Source organism: Borostomias antarcticus (genome assembly GCF_949987555.1).
Source record: "Borostomias antarcticus genome assembly, chromosome: 14".
Taxonomy (NCBI): domain Eukaryota; kingdom Metazoa; phylum Chordata; class Actinopteri; order Stomiiformes; family Stomiidae; genus Borostomias; species Borostomias antarcticus.
Genome location: NC_140247.1, coordinates 10,446,785 through 10,466,003, shown reverse-complemented (window position 1 = coordinate 10,466,003; position 19,219 = coordinate 10,446,785). Strand labels below are relative to the sequence as shown.

The following is a 19,219-nucleotide window of genomic DNA, read 5'->3' as shown; positions in this document are numbered from 1 at the left end:
TAGTGATGGGACATCAACACAGTAATCCCAAATTCTTCTTCTGAGTGTTTTTACATTGTGTTACACTTCATTGGGTGTAGAATCTTGTTGCTGTGCCTGTAGACAGGAAAGCTTGGCTGGCAGCCCAGTGGTCTGTCTTCTGTTCTCTGGCAGACTCATATTCTGTCTGCTGTCTGGACACTGACCCTGGACTGGTATCCCTGTGTGGGGATGGTAGTCTTGGGCTTTCACTGGTCCAGTGGATTTTCTCTTTGAAGGAGGAGAGAAGGATTTTATGAAAATGAGAAAACCATTATATAGATATTGGCAAGCATTGGCCAGGAGGACATAAATCGAGGATGAGACTATCTCTGGGAAAAAGTCCAATAATTTACAATACTGGACAGGCCAATAGCAGACACCGCACATATACCGTAGCATGCCGATCGTGGCCATATATGGTCCAGATAGCCTACAGCAGTCCCAATACGAATAAATTAATTTGTGCCGCCTGATTAGCATAGATTGCCAAGGTTGAACGCGCTTAATTGATCCTTGAGGTTAAACTAAAATGGGCCTGAGTAGGCTAGCCTTGGATCAATAACATGGCTCCACAGGAAACTAGAGGGGAGACGCATTTAGCAGAAAACGGTTCTGTTTTAAAGAGAACATTGGCGGAACACAGCAATTCATTCATATACAGTAATATAATGAACATTATTTTTCTCTCCGGTAGATGGCATTGTGTGACATTGTGCGGCATGTTATCGAATCATTAATTGGGAGTTATACATCTCTGTCGAATAATTAGGCTCTCCAGTCTGCTCTCTGGACATTGTATTACCATTGATACCTCTAGGCTAAGCATAACAAACAATATATCAGATTGTAGATTAATAGAGTTGGTAGCCTTCAATACTGCTGCCATTTAAATTGGAATAGTTGCATTCCCCGATAAAACTGGACCGATTGTGTCCTGCATGACTTCCCCCCCCCCCCCCCCCCCGCGCGCCCACGCACGCACACACACCTCCCACCCCTAACCCCACCCGCGGGCGCACACGCGCACACAGACGCACACACACAAAAACACACACCGCCCTTTTTTTTTTTTTATCTTCGACAGCCCACAAGACGGAGTAAATGTATACTCCTCAGTCCCTCTCGCTCCCTTTTTGGTGCGGGCATGGTGTCTTGACTGTTTGAGATAGCGCGAGCGGAGCGCGCAGATCACACACCACTTTTAACTTGAATACGCGGACAATGGATGGTCGGTAAGCATTGACTCAAGCCATACCACTACAAGCCATACAATTATTGGAAACACTAAGTCGAGGAAAGTTGCTCTAGATAAGAGTAAGAAACAGTATAGCCCTACTTTGAGGGCATACTCACATAATTACGCAGCGGGTGACTGGCCATGCCAGCTTTTACGCACTGCAGATAACGTAACAAATAAGTGTTTGGGACGAAAAATAAAAAAAAAGAGATGTATCGAGAGGGCATGTGATTTCCCCCTTCGGCTCTTGGAAACTCAGGAGAACTTATGGCTGCACTACGAAGAAAATTCGGGGAGGACTATCAGGTTGTAAATACCAATCGGGGAACCACTTTTTCAGCACTAGTCAAAAAGAAACGCCAGCGATTCGTAGAGAAGAACGGTCGCTGCAACGTCCAGCACGGGAACCTCGGAGGGGAGACCAGTAGATACATTTCCGATCTTTTTACAACACTGGTGGACCTGAAGTGGCGATGGAACTTGCTTATTTTCATCCTTACCTACACTATAGCATGGCTGTTCATGGCTTCTATGTGGTGGGTCATAGCTTACATCAGAGGGGACCTCAACCATGGCCACGACTCGTCATATACCCCTTGCGTGGCCAACGTTTACAACTTCCCCTCAGCTTTCCTGTTCTTTATCGAGACTGAAGCCACCATCGGCTACGGTTACCGCTACATCACGGAGAAATGTCCAGAGGGGATCATACTCTTTTTGTTCCAATCGCTTCTGGGTTCCATCGTGGACGCCTTCCTCATCGGCTGCATGTTCATCAAAATGTCCCAGCCCAAGAAGCGCGCCGAGACCCTCATGTTCAGTCAGGACGCGGTGATCTCGCAGCGAGACGGAAAACTCTGCCTCATGTTTCGTGTGGGAAACCTGCGTAACAGCCATATGGTGTCCGCGCAGATCAGGTGCAAACTCATAAAGGTAAGGTGTATAAATAAGCGCCAGCTGCGCTCTGCGCCACCGGAGTATTATTGACCATAAACTGACCCCGGATCACTCTCCGCTAAAAGCCCGCAGGTGTATATCAAAATGTAACTATCTACCGTTAAATACCAAGATGCTGCTGTCCATGTGAGCTGATTTGCATACATAGTGATGAAAATGGAAGTGGAATGGGATCGTTTGTATTTCTCCAGGCTATTCATTTGATTCTTTTCATTGTGCTGTTCCGTCGGGATCCTCCGTTCTCATCTTCTCCCAGCCGAGACGGTTCTCTGAAGCTTTGAAATCAATGCATATTAGATTGGACATGCATATGCTAGATGTGGCACAAGGTGTTCTTACTGTCGCTGTTGACTGACTGCTCTTGAATAGGATAAGTGGAAACATGCGCATTACACCGGGTTCACTCCTGAATCTCACAATGAGATGACCAGTTTCATATCAAAGAACTCAATTAATCGTTTTTTTCCTATAAGCTTAATTTGTAAGCAGGTCCCAGCCCACAAGGTGTGCTTTGTTAAACAGAAAAGGCATAAAGTAGCATTAACATAATCCTTCAGTTTCGAGATTGTCTTGTGGATGAGTGACTGAGGGGTTTCAGACTGGTCAGAGGTTGAGAGAGACCCTCCTCCACACTGCAGCGGCCGCACTCTCTCCAGCATCGGTCACTCCCCCCCAAGTCAGTGACATTTATAGATCCAGCCAGTTTAATTGCAATGACATGGCCGTGTATCTGTGAGCAGCCAGTGACATTGATATGGGTTTCGAGGAGGTCTGACCTTTAAATCTCCAAGCACCAAAAGTCAGAAATCAACAGCCGCACATCATCATAGTCGGGTCAAGAGTGGTCCTGGAACGGAAAACCACGCACGGAGATTATGCAGCTAATAAAGAGCAAATGCTGTGTGGTATAATGGATCTTTAGTTGAGCATGCTCTGAAAAGGAGCGTGGTATTTCAGTAATACTATATGATACAGGCTACAAAGGCAACGCAAGATGAGTAGACAAAATTAAATGCGTGTCATGGATGCTAACACTAACACATTTTAGGCTTTAGTTAGGGTTTAATCAGTGTTTATGGAGGTTTAATTTATTCCCATGCATTTTCCACAAACAAACAAACAAACATAAAAATCCTGCAAATTCCCAGGAACTCTGATACATTTCCGTGGAAATTATCCCATTCTGACATTTCCATGAATGTACCCTATAGGTAGCTGAGCCATTAATGTACCCTCCACTGTGTCTCTGTACATGAGGGGTGAGTGGCCTCTCGTTGAGGTGATTATGGTCCCGCGGAGCTGCTTTCAGCCCTCATCCATGTTCATCCTAAAATGCGCTGTAAGGAAGACAAACAGCATTAGCGAGGTGCTTGAGCTGGTTTATGTTCTTGTCCTCCCTCAACGTCCACATCAGCACAGCACATTGAGCAGCGCAGAGCCCTGGGTAATGATGCAGACATGCAGCGTGCCTGAGAGAGAGAGAGAGAGAGAGAGAGAGAGAGAGAGAGAGAAGAGAGAGAGAGAGGAGGAAGAGAGAGAGGAGGAAGAGAGAGAGAGAGAAGAGAGAGAGAGAAGAGAGAGAGAGGAGGAAGAGAGAGAGAGAGAGAGAAAGGAGGAAGAGAGAGAGGAGGAAGAGAGAGAAGAGAGATAGGAGGGAGAGAGAGAGCAGGGAGAGAGGGAAGAGAGAGAGAAGGAAGAGAGAGAGGAAGAGAGAGAAGGAAGAGAGAGAGGGGAGGAAGAGAGAGAGAAGAGAGAGAGAGGAGGAAGAGAGAGAAGAGAGAGAGAGGAGGAAGAAAGAGAAGAGAGAGAGAATGAAGAGAGAGGAGAGAGAGAGAGGAGGAAGAGAGAGAAGGAAGAGAGAGAGAAAGAGAGAGAAAGGAAGCTAGGGAGGAAGAGACCACATTCTCCACAGTCTCACAGGCAGACCGAGGGAAGAGAGACCAGCCCCCCAGGCTGACAGCCCTAGGCGGACCCCTGGAGAGAGACCAGCCCCCCAGGCTGACAGCCCCAGGCGGACCCCGGAGAGAGACCAGCCCCCCCAGTCAGGCACATAGACGTGCAGCCGGTACTGATCCAGGGTCAGCCATTAAGCTAGACTGGTCCCCAGCCTCACAGGCAGAGCCAGCTCAGCTAATCTGTGTCTGTAGGCAGGTGCTGGTGGCTCGACTGTCACCGCGTCACTCGTCAGCATCCCTTCTACCCTCCGTTGCCCACGCTGGGTCCGATCAAGGGTCCCCTGACTTGCCAACCTTACATAACCACCAGCTTAGCTTATTCATACTGAGGAGTGAGTTTAACCAATTCACCTCAGTTACACTCGACATGTCTTTTTCTCATTATAAAGGTGTCCCTACACTCTAGATAATGTGTTTACTGATTTTGCCATCTTCCCAATGATTTTGTGATTAAGCTAGTTTAAAAAGAAAAAGAGGAAAGCCAGCGAGGGAAAGATTCAGGGATGCATCACGCGCTACAGGGGAGGGAACGTGCACTGACAACTTCTTTCTTGGGCAACAAAGGAAAGAGGATCAGCACCCCAAAGATTCCCTGTCTCTCTCTCCCTCTCTCTCTCCCTCCCTCTCTCCCTCCCTCTCCCCCTCTCTCTCTCCCTCTCCCCCTCTCTCTCTCTCCCTCTCTCTCCCTGTCTCTCTCTCCCTCTCTCCCTCTCTCTCCCTCTCTCTCGCTCTCCCTCCCTCTCTCTCTCTCTCTCTCTCTGAAGTTTAGATGCAGCTCATACTCTGGTCTCCTCAGTATTTTTGTTCTGCTCAAAGGCTTTCCAGCCTGGACCTGTACTTACCCTTCTAAAGGCTCTTTAAACAACAAAAGACTTGTGGTGAGTGTTTGTAAATGTACAAATAATCCTCCTGGTATCTTGAATCCACGTTAGAAAAACAATAGTCAAATGTGTGATACTGTATAAGCTCAACAGGTTTTAAATATTCAAATATTTAAATATTTGCAGTACTTGTAGAGAAATGATGAGGGCGCTGTTGAGTCATTCACCTCCCCTCTAGTTCCTACAGTAGACTACTCTCCTGTATAATAATAATAATAATAATACATTTTATTTGTAGTGCGCTTTACATTCTGAGAAATATCAAAGTGCATAGGTTATACAATAATATAAATATACAATAATAATAATAGAATAATAATAATTAAAAAAATTAAAAAATAAAAAGATAGATGAAAGATGACATGGGAGAACGGTCAACAGAAAGCTTTTGTGAAGAGGTGGGTTTTAAGGTCTTTCTTGAAAGTACCCACAGACTGAGGTGCCCTGAGGTGGTCGGGGAGGGCGTTCCACAGCCTGGGAGCAGCAGTGCCGAAGGCTCGCATCCCCATGGTGGTAAGCTTGAACCCAGGAGGTTTGAGGAGGTTGGCAGTGGAGGAGCGGTATCTGTGAAGATGCTACTGTACTCTACTGTATCTGTGAAGATGCTACAGTACTCTACTGTATCTGTGAAGATGCTACTGTACTCGACTGTACCTGTGAAGATGCTTACTAGCTCCGTCTTTAGATATTCACTCACGAAATTAGTGAGACGTTACAGTAACACTGACATACTATGCCTTTATAAACATTCAGGCGTACTATGCTTTTATAAACATTCAGGCGTACTATGCCTTTATAAACATTCAGGCATAGTAATACCAATCAAACTCTCTGGTCTCACCACATGTCGCAACATTATAGCTATAGCATGTACATAACTCCCCCCCACCCCGTTCCCCTCCCGGGTAATTTATGTATTTATTTATTCATGCCCATATATAGCATGTACATAATCCCTCCAGACCTTTATTTATAACATCCAGCTTCATTTTATACTTATAGAAAGGGTACTTATTGTAATTTGTGTTAATTTGTAATATTTAAATTTTTGTTAATTGTTCATTTGTACCTTGTACATTTGTAATTTGGAAATTGAGAATTAAGAGTTTATCTGTAGCATAATCTTGGAGCCGGCAGCAACATTTCACCGTGACTGTACACCGTATATTACATGTGACGAGTAAAAGGACTCTTGAAATCTTGATCTTTCCGAGTTCTGACTGTGCCGAAGCCACACCACTGCTGCTCATCCCAGGGGCCAGGGGTCAGGGGGCCACACACTAAGCAGACCTGACCGACAGAGGTCAGCGACCAACACCCGTCCACAGATTAGGGTGAGGCTAGTCTCCCTGACGGTTCCCCTCAGGCTGTGGTGTGATGAAGTCGTGACATTTCAGCGGAATGTTCTGCAGGGCTGAGTTTCTCAGAGGCATCGTAGTGCTACGTACATCGTAGCGCTACAATGAACGCCGTAGCTTACGATGAACGTAGCGCTACGATGCCTCTGGGAAACTCAGCCCTGTTCTGATGATTTGACTGCAATCATGAGGTGACTGAAACAGTGACGGCTTCGGTCGCATGCATGCGTGCTTTCCTGAGGGGCAGCTTGTTTGTGGTGGCGGCCTAGTGTTTGCGCTGGTTGGCTGGGACGGGAACGGCGCAGCTGTGACTGATTAGACTGGGAGAGGGCTCCTTCACACAGGCACGGACACTAACCAATCAGAGCTGTCAAACTGTGTCACAACATGGCTCGTCCAAACTCAACCTGGCGGCCGGGCCAAGACCGCCTCGCTCCACACCTCAAAGAGCTTCCCACTGGAACGGTCTCGGCCCCGGGTTTGAAACATGCGAGTATGAAGTCTCAATGAGAGAGAGTTAGAGAGAGAGAGAGAGAGAGAGAGAGAGACAGCGGGAGCGGGAGATAAAAGAGAAAAGAATGAAGGCTTTTTTTTTTTTCTGAATTCATCTCCTATTTATTCTGAAGGTTTCTGAATTCTTTGATCTTCCAAGTAGTAGAGTTGGGTGGGATTTCAGGACCGGGATAGATCAGCCCGCCGGCACTAGCATTGATTTTCATTCCATTCCTGATAAAAGCGAGGTTGTTATTATTAGTGTGGGCAGTGGAAGGCTGTAGAGGGCCCGAGGATAGTAGGAGAATGGCCTTGTAGACATTGATCAGCCTCAAAGCTGTCTGAAGTGCTAATGCTCTCATCTTGTGTGCACTTCCGTCAGACTGCAGCACTTCGTCAGAATATATATGGTATCTATTTGTATCTACTGTATACTGTATGTGTGTGGCGTGAAACCCTCAAAGCCTTCAAGGTAACAGGGTTATTAACCCTATAGAATTGACTCTTTTGACATTTTTTTCACCCCGTGACAGATATGGACAGGAGAGTTGGTCGATGCCAGAGAGGAACAACAAAAGGATTCCACTGCAGGCTTTTATGTTGCTTCCGTGGCGTGAATATGGCTGGCTGGTGTGAGCTTTGCTAGACTGGGCTCTCTATTCTACCCACTGAGCAAAGACACGTCTAAAAGACGTCTTTTAGATGTCATTTTCGGACGTCCAAAGACATCCAATTAGGAGCCAGAATGAACGTTTTTTTTAGACGTTCAGATATTGAACCCGTTCTGCACGTCCACAGACGTCTTAGAGGGGTCCAAGCCAGACGTTTGAATATTGAGGGGTCCAGCCAAGCCCCCAGGATCTGAAATCTAAAGTGAAGGCCTATTGAACCGCGCCATCTTGGCTAGATTTGTAGTCATTTTGCTATTTCCGGTGACTTTTGTACTTGCGCAGTTGAGCTTTTCTGTCCGACGCGCGTCCACGCACGTTCCCGGCTCTCCCCGCTTTGATTTAGCAATGAAAACCGGCTTGCATATTAACCTGTTTTTGTAAAATATATCCATTGGAGAAATTATTTTTTCATCCAGGCATCTTAGTTTTAACAGGTTAAATATAACTGATCATGTTTTGTTTGCTAGTAGATGGTATTCATTCCGTTCGCGATAACGTTATTGCAGCCAGGCTAAATTCCTCCAGGGAGCCAGTGACAGGCGAGTTGAAGAGCTTCACTCCCCGCCAGCAGGAGCTTTGGCCGCTGCTACCGCATCTCGGATAACCCGCTGAGTTCGTGGCTGCTATATCACATTCGCCCTTGATCAATCCCAATACCGATCCATGGTAATAATGAATCAATCGTTCAGATCGGCAGTGCTGCATGCATGTTACAACATCATTGTTAGCTTTATTAACATAACCATAGCCTACATTTATCTCTCTAACGTTAGGCTATCCATCTTACACCAGTCGGCCATTCGATAGCTAGAAGCGGTGCCAACGTTGACCGTGGACGCGCGTAGGACAGAAGTACAACTGCGCAAGTACAAAAGTCACCGGAAGGCCAGAAAAGCACAACTGCGCAAGTACAAAAGTCACCGGAAATGGTCAAATGACTACAAATTTGCCAAGATGGCGCGGTTCAATAGGGCTTCATTGTTGATAGCGGTCAGTGAATGGAGTGGCTGTATCCAGTTCTATTAATACATCCATGGGTCCAGCAGACGTACAAATGGCCGACGGACGTTATTAAGACATGATCTGAACGTCTCCCTGACTTGTGTGTTTGCTGGGTAGCTGCTCCGATATAGCCTACATCCCCTCAGTCTGACGACAGTTTGATTAAGCCCATTCCTCGGAACGGCAGTCATCACACACGTACTGTCTAACCGTCCTTCTCAAAATCAATGAGCATCACATTGCAAATTAAAACGGTGGAGAGAAAGAGAGAGCTTGGGCTGAGTTGAGAATGACAGAATATCCCATTTGCTTTTCAGAGTGAATCATATCACTTCGTACAGATAGATTTCCGTGTCTCTCCCGTCTCCCTTATTTGCAACAGCTGCGAGCTACCTCTCCGATTTCCACAGTAGCTAGGGGCTTTTCCCGTCAGCTAATCAACACAGACTCGCCTTATTCCTGCCCTCTGCTCGCTGGCCGGTTGGCCTCTTGGCCCGGATTGATGAGGGCGCGGGGAAAACACAGGCATGGAGCAGAGATGACCCTGCCAGGCCTCCTTAGACCCAAACGAATTCGCTTAGCAGTTGGCACCCGTCCTCATCCAGCAGCGGCAGACTCAAACATCTGCTGAGACTCTCACACTCAATGCTACAGTACAGAGCTAATGAATGCAGGGGCATGCATGTTACAGTACAGGCTTAAAACGCAACTTTAATGCTTTTATTGTGGCGCGTACAGTAGCTCTGTGCACACACTCGTATCAGTATTTTACATAACACATTCTTCAGCTGGATTTGCTCCCTTAGAAGCATTCAGGAAAAATCTATTGAGCCCTACCTGTCTGTCTGCCTGGGGAGAGGGGGGCTGATTGTTAGTGGCAAAAGAAAACTTTGGATATTCGTTTGAATGCAGAGATTTAAAGAGAAAAGAAGGACTATACGCACCCGGAGCATCTTAGCATCTCCAGCTTTGCGCGGAGAATGCAGAGGAGAGCGCCAAAGGCGCTTGGGTAAGGAGCTTTGCGCGTCAGCGTTTGCATACAGTCATCCATCTTTTTAATCTTAACCGACACAGACAGGCGGGTAGAAAGTGATATTGCCCAAAGCCATCGTGGGGATAACCCACACGGAACCGCCATGGAAGCATAGCGTTCATTGGCCTCTGAGTCTCTGACAGTGCAAATGAACAATGCCTCCGTAAATACAAAAGGTGATTATACAATCTGAGCACAGCTGTGCGTCACGTGGATGTTCAGCGTGGATATCTACTGTAAGTAGATGATACTGTACATTTCCTGAGGGATGATCCACAGGGCAGGGTTACGGTTAGGGGCTTCACGAGGTCAAGCTCAGACTGACCCCCAGCCCGTGGGGAGGACACACTGGTGGTGCACTTAGAGGAGAGCACAAGAGATTTTGGACATTTGGATAATGGGAAAGAATACAATTCCGAGAGACAGAGAGAGATGAGTTTGAATGATGAAGCTGCCTGCGTTTTAGTTTTCTCGCTGAGGCTTTTACACTTTAGTCATTTAGCAGATGCTTTTATGCAAAGGGTGTTACAATAATGAGCTAGTGTTTGGGGTTAAGTGCCTTGTTCAAAGCAATGATTGATGAGAAATCACTTGTCAAGTGGGCTGGCCTGGTCACAAAATATAGATATTTCGGTGTTTGGTAAGATTCTCTAAGCGCTGGGCTAGCTACTGTCCTTGCCGAGGTAGGAGGTAGCTGGACAGGGTCTAGAACCAGCAGCTGTGCTTGAAGGGGAGTAGAGAGGTCAGAGATCAAGAGAGGACTGAGTTTGACTCTCAAGTTTTTGTAGGACGTGGAGAAAAAAACATTGGGAAAAAAAGTTTTGATGAAATGTCAGAGAAACTGCTCAAACTACTCAAATCAGTTTGGAGGACATACCTGTACAACAATGACTAGATAAAACAACTTCTTTTTTTTTTAAACCTTTTTTTTTTTTTTTTTTACTTTAAGGCTTTTATGAATAAAAACTAATCTCGCCCTGAAACTCATCTGCAATACAACTTATACATTATGTACAATATATACTGTATGTCCATCAAAATAAACAACTCCTCAACAAATAAAAAACAACTGCCTCACAACTATTTTGCCGTTGCCCTAAGCTCCATGTCCCCCAACCTTGGTCATCAATTCTCTTTTCCGGCCAATTTTTGTCATAAGCTGATGCCCATTAACCTCTTGCGTGCTTGTGGGTGCTTGTTTGGTATACTGATCACCTCTTGTACTGAGCTTAAATGTACATTGTAACTAACTAAGAGTAGCTGGTGTTCTAGTGCTTTTAGTTATTCGGCTCCTTCTGCCTGGAACATGCTACAAAATGATCTTAAACTTGAGGAGCAGGTCTCAATCGATGTTTTTAAATCCACTATGAAGGTTTTAGAGGTTGATTTAACAGTATGTTCATGTTTTTAACTAAAAACAAATCACCAAGTCACATGTGTAAATTGTATTACTGTTGCATCTCTGTGTTTTCTGTTGTATTTTCCGTCTGTAACTCTGTGTTTGGATTGCACTGCTGCCCGTCTTGGCCAGGTCTCTCTTGAAAAATAGATTTTTAATCTCAATGGGACCTTTCCTGGTTAAATAAAGGCTAAATAAAAATAAAAAATAAAAATAGTGCACTTTTGTAACTATCACACTGTCTATGTTGCGGTTGCATATGTTTCCACATGATCGTGTGTGTGTGTGTGTGTGTGTGTGTGTGTGTGCTTGTGTGTGTAAGAGAGAGAGAGAGTTTAGTTTAGTTTGGTGATCGGACAGCAAAGACCACGGCACTGTGCCCTGTTTTCATCTGGGCAATTAAATGTTTCTGCACCACTTCACACTGTGGGCAGAGCCTGTCTAAACATGGCTGTCCTTCCTGCCCCCTAGCCAGAGATCTGCTAATCAATGCGAAGGGCCCAAGTCTGCGGCTGCTGCAAGCAAGGTTGTCATGCATTTCAAAATGAAGAGATGCCCCCTAGCGATGCCCCCTCTCAGTGTGTGTGTGTGTGTGTGTGTGTGTGTGTGAGTGAGGTAAGTGTGTGTGAGTGAGGTAAGTGTGTGTGTGTGTGTGTGTGTGTGTGTGTGTGTGTGTGTGTGTGTGTGTGTGTGAGTGAGTAAGGTACCCCCTGCAGCTTGCTGAGATTATACAAGAATGATTCCAGAGGCATCTGAGGAAGGTGTCCTTCACTGTAGTAAAGAACTGCTGGGGTTGGACTTCCTGGTTCGGGGGAGGGGGAGGAGCCTGGTTGGAGAGACGAGATGGAGGCATATAAATAATGTTCAGTGTAAATAATAAACAATCTCTCACCATCTCTCTCTCTCTCTTTCTCTCTCTCTCTGTCTCTCTCTGTCTCCCTCTCTCTCTGTCTCTCTCTCTCTGTCTCCCTCTCTCTCTCTCTCTCTCTGTCTGTCTCCCTCTCTCTGTCTCTCTCTGTCTCCCTCTCTCTGTCTCCCTCTCTCTCTCTCTCTCTCTCATCTCAGTCCCGCCAAACCCGTGAGGGGGAGTTCCTGCCGCTGGACCAGTGCGAGCTGGACGTTGGTTTCGGGACGGGCGCAGACCAGCTCTTCCTGGTGTCCCCGCTCACCATCTGTCACGAGATCAACCCCAAGAGCCCCTTCTTTGAACTGTCCCAGCGCTCCCTCCGGAACGAGCAGTTCGAGATCGTCGTCATCCTGGAAGGCATCGTGGAGACCACAGGTAAACAACAACAACAACAACAACCTCTTAGGCCTGCTGCCAGTCTTCCCGGTCTCCCTACTCCGAATCTTTCTACTTCCTCCCTCCGAGGGGAGTGGGATCGGCCGCGGAGAACATCACACGCGGACAGTAGTGGTTCTAGCAAGTTTTAGCTGGGGTGGCAAAATGGTAAATGGACTGCACTTATATAGCGCTTTCCACCTTAGCGGCACTCAAAGCGCTTTACAATGGCCTCTCATTCACCCATTCACACACACACACCAATGGCGGTAGCGGCCATGCAAGGTGCTAACCTGCTCATTGGGAGCAATTTGGGGTTAGGTGTCTTGCTCAAGGACACTTCGACATGTGGACAGTCGGAGCCGGGATTCGAACCACTGACCCTTCGATCTTCGAACGACCCGCTCTACCAACTGAGCTACAGCCGCCCCCAAAGGGTGGAAGGGGTTCCAGCTGGAAGGGGGGGGGGGGGGGGGGGGGGGGGGGAGTTCTCCACCACATAAATAGGCCGGTGACCGGGGTGTCAATGCCTCTTTTCACCCCCTACAACCGCCACTGCAAGCCGAAGGCACTGTGATTGAATTATGATGGCTATTTCATTACTGTGGGATCGTTCCTACGCCCGCATCATGCATAATAAAAGCCAGTGGTGTTGGACGCGCGTGTCGCTTTGATAAACGAGCCGGGGGTTCAGTAGAAGTTCTACTCTATTTCTCACGCGGCGTTAGGAGCAGGACTAACGCGGAGACGGAGAGAGAGACACATTCGTACACATTCCCAGCAGCAGAACAGTCAAACAATGCGTCGCCCTCAGCTACATATCACACTCTCTTATTCAGAGCAGTGGAATTTTTTTCCTCAAAACTTCCACATGCAAATACAAACAAAGAATATCTTTATCCGGCAAGGCGTCCTTGCATTTCTCTATCTCTCCTCGTTTCCTGCTATTTATGGCTTTATTCCTTTTCCTTTCATCTCTCTTCCTCTCTCTCTCCCCTCCTCCTTGTGTGCCATTGTCCTGGGTAGAACCATGAGATGAATACAGGCTCAGAGCAGGAGGAAGGGATCTGCAGCCGGCCAGCCAATCAACCAGTCAGTCAGTCAGTCAGTCAGTCAGCCAATCAGCTAGCCAATCAGCCAGCCAGTCAGTCAGTCAGTCAGTCAGTCAGTCAGTCAGTCAGCCAGCCAATCAGCCAGTCAGTCAGTCAGTCAGTCAGCCAGCCAGCTAGCCAATCAGCCAGCGAGGCAGCCAGTCAGTCAGTCAGTCAGAGTCAGTCAGTCAGTCAGTCAGTCAGTCAGTCAGTCAGTCAGTCAGTCAGTCAGTCAGCCAGTCAGTCAGTCAGTCAGCCAGTCAGTCAGTCAGTCAGTCAGCGTGCTCTGTGCTCTGGTGACAATGTCAATAGCACAGGCAGCAGCCATCTGTTTACCCTCCCTGTCTGTGTAGCTCTCAGAACTGAGGCGCAGGTACAGCACATAAAAATGTCTAAAAAAAGCTTTTTTCCCTTTGTCATTATGGGGTATTTTGTGTAGACGCATTATGGGGTATTGTGTGTAACATAAAATGTGGAAAAAGTGAAGGGATATGAATACTTTCTGGATGCATGGTAAATGGACTGCACTTATATAGCGCTTCTATCCAAAGTGCTTTACAATGGCCTCTCATTCACCCACACATTCACGGCAGCTGCTATGCAAGGCGCTAGCCTGCTCATTGGGAGCGATTTGGGGTTCAGTGACTTGCCCTAGGACACTTCGACATGTGGACAGGAGGAGGCGGGGTTCGAACCGCCAACCCTACGATCATCGGACGATCCGCTCTACCACTGAGCCACACCCGCCCCAACGCGCTGCATGTAGCCTGGCCCCAGCCCCTGAATCACACACCCGCTTAAAAATCCACGCTCTGGAAAGGCTCTCATCCGGAGTGATTCCTCGGTTGGAATTCCAACCGGGCCAATGAGCGCCCTTTGGATGCGATTATGGAATTAAACTGTGCACTGTGTGTGGTTAGGGGATGAATTAATCGCAGAGGACACCCTCTTCAGCAATGCCTATCTCGGAAAACGGCTGCAATGGGAGCATTATAAACAGAGTAATCGAGTGAAAATAAAAGGTGATTCAGTCTGAGTGTCAGGCTAAGAGCAGGGGCAGGCAGGGGGCTGATTAGAGACTCTACTGCCCCCCCCCCCCCCCAGATATATGGCCCTGGGGAGGTAACGCACCTTTTTTTCATTTTCGTTTTTTATTGAACCTTTATTTAACGAGATATAACTCGTTGAGATTAAAGGAAATCTCTTTTTCAAGAGTGACCTGTCCATGAGGGACACAATAAAAACACACAACCATCCAGGTTTCATACATACATACAGAACAACAATAAAACATGAATAGAAAGTTTCAGGAGTGCATAGGCTGTATACTGTAGGGGTTTAGGGACAGAGTTAAACTTATCCAGGTAGTGAAGGATCTTCTTTTCAGTCCTAGACCGTTAGCCTTTCCCCTGTGGTACCGGGAGGTCCTCTGGGACATGAACTGGACAGATTCATCAGCGTGATATTGCTGTTCCCACTTTGTAGCAGATAATTGTTCCCACTTTGTGTTAGTCACTCACAGACTGCCTCTGCTCTGATAAGATGATAACTGGGTAATTTTTTGTGCGTGTTTGTTTGTGTGTGAGTGTGTGTGTGTGTGTGTGTGTGTGCACCTGTTTTGCACCTGTCAAACAGTTCTCAGTCAGTCTACGCCTGCATGTGTGGATGCAATCAGAGGAGAACCAGCTGAACTCAGAGTGCTACTGAAGAAGCAGGGCATTATGGGAATGTTTCCAGTGCAGGTTGGCGCGAGTATATTCCATTAAGCACACAGAGCACATCTCCGCCTGTCCGTCTACCAGATGTTTACTTAGAGGTTCAGCCTCTTTGATTTGTATGCAAGACCCAAAAAACAGAAGATGCTGTAGATTCCCCCCCAGAGTCCAGCTGGACTCTCTGAACTTCCTTATCTACCCCTGCAGCCCTGCCCCCTCTGACCAGTAGCCATCGTCTGGTGTGAAATGGAAGTGCAAGTCCCGAGCTCAGAGGAAGAGAGTGTCCACACACTGGATTATCCACGCCTGTAGAATAAGGACACATTGAATGTGCACAGAGCTACTCTACTGTTAAAAAGTGTCGACTGTGGGGAACCCGGGCTGTCGAGATGACATCTCTCCACACATCCCGGTTCGAGCGTTCCAGAGCGCAGAGTAAAACCAGCCTCGGGTAGCACTGGGCTAAATGGTAAATGGACTGCACTTATATAGCGCTTTTCCACCTTAGCGGCACTCAAAGCGCTTTACAATGGCCTCTCATTCACCCATTCACTCAAAGCGCTTTACAATGGCCTCTCATTCACCCATTCACACACCAACGGCGGTAGATGCCATGCAAGGTGCTAACCTGCTCATTGGGAGCAATTGGGGGTTAGGTGTCTTGCACAAGGACACTTCGACATGTGGACAGTCGGAGCTGGGATTCGAACCACTGACCCTTCGATCACTGAACGACCCGCTCTACCAACTGAGCTACAGCCGCCCCTCAGCTAACTTTAAATCACTGGCTGCACTTGCAAGGAAAGAAATTCGTGGAGAACTGCAGGGTCGGCCAAGGTTAGGTGAGGTAAGTACAGCCGTAGGTAGGGGGAGTCTTGAGGCCTGGGACGAACCCGGGTTGTAACTTCTCTGTGTCAGCAGGCACTCTGTCACAGAGGATAGGTTCTGGCTCAGCGGTCAGCTGGCCCAGTTTAACACACCAGTCGAGGGGGGGAAGCCCTTACAGTGGAGTCACAAGTGCTTATCGATCGCCGGGGGTTGATCGCCCTCGATCCAGATATAAACGGGAATTATTTGACACAAGCGATCAAAGAGAACGCTGGACTATCAGTGTTGTCGCGGAGGAGGCGGTGTTCATCTTCCGTGTTGAGGCTGCCTCTCATTACCACAGGCCCTAAATGCCTGTCTGTGTAGAAGCAGGCCTGGGCACATTCTTCTGGGGATGCTCCCGATCTTCAGCGGATTAGTTTTCTTTGCCAGTTTCTCTCTGGCATATCTCCGAGCAAAGAGAGGATAGAGATAAATCGAACATCGAACCGTTTCTGAATACAGAAGATTGTGTGAACGCATGGGAGATTAAGATGTTTATTAACGATTAGCAGCACTCGGAGCGGTACCACGAAGGCCCACAACGGCTCCGGCATCGACGTAGATATCTGGGAATGGGATTAGGGGATTACTAATAAACCTGGGCAGAAATAAACAACTGGCAATTAACATCAGCTTAGAACAAGTCTGATATCATAGATTAGTTACCTTTGACCTCATGAGCAGTAGGGCATATTAGATACACCGTGGTAATAGCAGAGCAGCCGGGGGAGAGAGCAGGGTGATATTGAACTGGAGCAGACTGGGAGAGACCGCAGGATATCAGTGCTTCTTCATCTAGAGAGACCAACTACATTTTATTTCAACAATAGAAAAAAAGACTAGCTACAGTGTGTTATTATAGTCACCACGTGGTTGGCTGTCTCTCAGGAGGTAGAGTGGGTCGTCGTCCGTTGATCGTCGGCGGTTCGAATCCCGTCTCCTCCTGTCCACATGTCAAAGTGTCCTTGGGAAAGACGCTGAACAACAAACTGCTCCCAATGAGCAGGGTAGCGCGGTGCAGATCAGCTGCCGCCATTGGCGTGTAAATGTGTGTGTGAATGTGTGTGTGAATGGGTGAACGAGAGTCCGTTGTAAATCGCTTTGGATTAAAGCACTACAATATATAAGTGCAGTCCATTTAGCACTATTTACTGAACCTTCTCCATCATAATTGGCCAACACTATTAATGACATGCAGGGAGTAAACAATGGGCACAAAACTATTCTCTCCCTCTCTCTCTGTCTGTCTCTCTCGTTCTCTCTCTTTCTCTCTTTCTTTCTCTCTCTCTTTCTCTCTCTCTCGTTCTCTCTCTCTCTCTCGTTCTCTCTCTCTCTCGTTCTCTCTCTCTCTTTCTCTGTCTCTCTCTCTCTCTGTCTCTCTCTTTCTCTCTCTCTCGTTCTCTCTCTCTCTCTCTCTCTCTCTCTCAGGGACAGACGCAGCAAAACCCATTAGAGAAAGCCAATCGATGAGTAGTGCTGTTGCTGTTTTTACGAGCCATGTGATGAACAGTGAACGTCTCCGTGTTAGATTTACCAGTGGAGCAGTATTTAAATCAACCATGCATGCCCAGAGTAAGTGTGGTTGGTGCCAAGGCTCTGAAACATTGCTATTTTCTTGAACTGAAGGAGGGAAATTAAAGTATAATTCAACAGAGTGCAGAGAGAGAGAGAGAAAGAGGAGAAATAGAAGGAGTTGAAAGGAAGAGATAGGGAGGTATTACTTTTCTCTCTTTTTTCCCCTTAATTGTTTGGTGGTTACTGAACTACAATATTTAATCGACATGTTGAATGGCAGTTATTACAGTTATTTAATGCAGTGTTTGCACTGACTTCAATTAATGAAGGGACTTGAATTACCTCTCTCTTCCTCTCTCTCTTTCCCTCCCTCTCTCTCTCTCCCCTTCTCTCCCCCTCTCTCTCTCTCTCTCTCTCTCTCCCTCCCTCTCTCTCTCCCTCTCTCTCCCTCTCTCTCCCTCTCTCTCTTCCTCTCTCTCCCTCAGGGATGACGTGTCAGGCGAGGACGTCATACACGGAGGACGAGGTCCTCTGGGGCCACCGCTTCCTGCCGGTCATGTCCCTGGAGGAGGGCTTCTTCCGGGTGGACTACTCCCAGTTCCACAACACCTTCGAGGTGCCCACGCCGCCCTACAGCGTGAAGGAGCACGACGAGAAGTCCTCCCTGCCTTCGCCGCTGTCCACCCCCACGCCCGCCCTGGGCGAGGGCTGCGCCGCCGCCCACCCCCGCCGGGCCCGGGTGTTCTCGGTGGACTGCATCCACGCGGTGCAGGATTGCGGCGTCGGCGGTAGACACGGGGGCGTGGGGGTCGGCCGGCTGCCCAGCAAACTCCAGAGGATGAGCTCCTCTGGGAAGGAGGACCTCCAGAGGAAGGTGCTGATGCTGGGCTCGCAGCGCCCGCCGGAGAAGGCGTGCAGCACCGGCGACCTGCCGCTCAAGCTCCAGCGCCTAAGCTCCTCCCCCGGCCCCGAGGTCGAGACGCGGCTGCAGCTCAAGGCCCTGAAGGTGGGGGGATTCGAACCCATGAGCCAGTCCACGGGAGACCTGCACGAGCTGCACAGCCCGCCCCCCTCCCCAGCGGGCGCCGGCCCGGGCCCCGCCCACAGCCCTCTGCCCTCGGCCGCTGGGGGGGGGCGGCCGGAGGACAACCTGCCGGACAAACTGCGCCGGATGAACGCTGACCGCTGAGGCTGTGGTCACCACCGGACTCCGACCACACCTGACCAGTCAGTCTCTCACTGCTCTTTGACCATGACCACGCAAAAAAAAACAACTCTGGAACGATCTTGCACTGTAAAGATTATTCACTGAATATTAAAAGGACTATGGGATGAGAACCGAGGGTGTGTGTAAGATGATTTCTTGAGTTTTGAATCACAATCTTTACTGGAATTACTGTGATTTTTTTGTGTTTAATAGTTGCAGTGTTCATACTGGCTGTTATCTATCACATCTGTCACACCCCTCATCCTACCATTCTCACACTCACACTCACACACACACACAGACACACACACACACACACACACACACACACACACACGTGCATGCACTTTACCCACTCACCAAACAGACACATGTGCATGAATACACATGATTTATCTGATCTATGTGTCTATAGATCTGCACAGCATACCCCATCTCTGAGTTTATAAAATAAAAATGACTAAATAATAAAATATATATTTAACATGAGAATGAATGTCCCTGGCTGTTTCATTTTACCCAACAGAGAGCAA

At 47.8% G+C, this 19,219-nt stretch overlaps 1 protein-coding gene across 1 annotated transcript; it reads left to right on the top strand.

Moving 5' to 3' along the window:
- Nucleotides 1-1,525: 1,525 nt before the first annotated feature.
- On the top strand, nucleotides 1,526-18,668 carry kcnj19a (potassium inwardly rectifying channel subfamily J member 19a; the record flags this gene model as incomplete). The annotated part of the gene is made up of 3 exons (XM_084449093.1): nucleotides 1,526-2,191; nucleotides 12,072-12,288; nucleotides 17,965-18,668. The coding sequence occupies 3 exons, from the start codon at nucleotides 1,526-1,528 to the stop codon at nucleotides 18,666-18,668; spliced, it is 1,587 nt and encodes a 528-aa protein (XP_084305219.1).
- Between the last annotated feature and the right edge of the window lie 551 nt (nucleotides 18,669-19,219).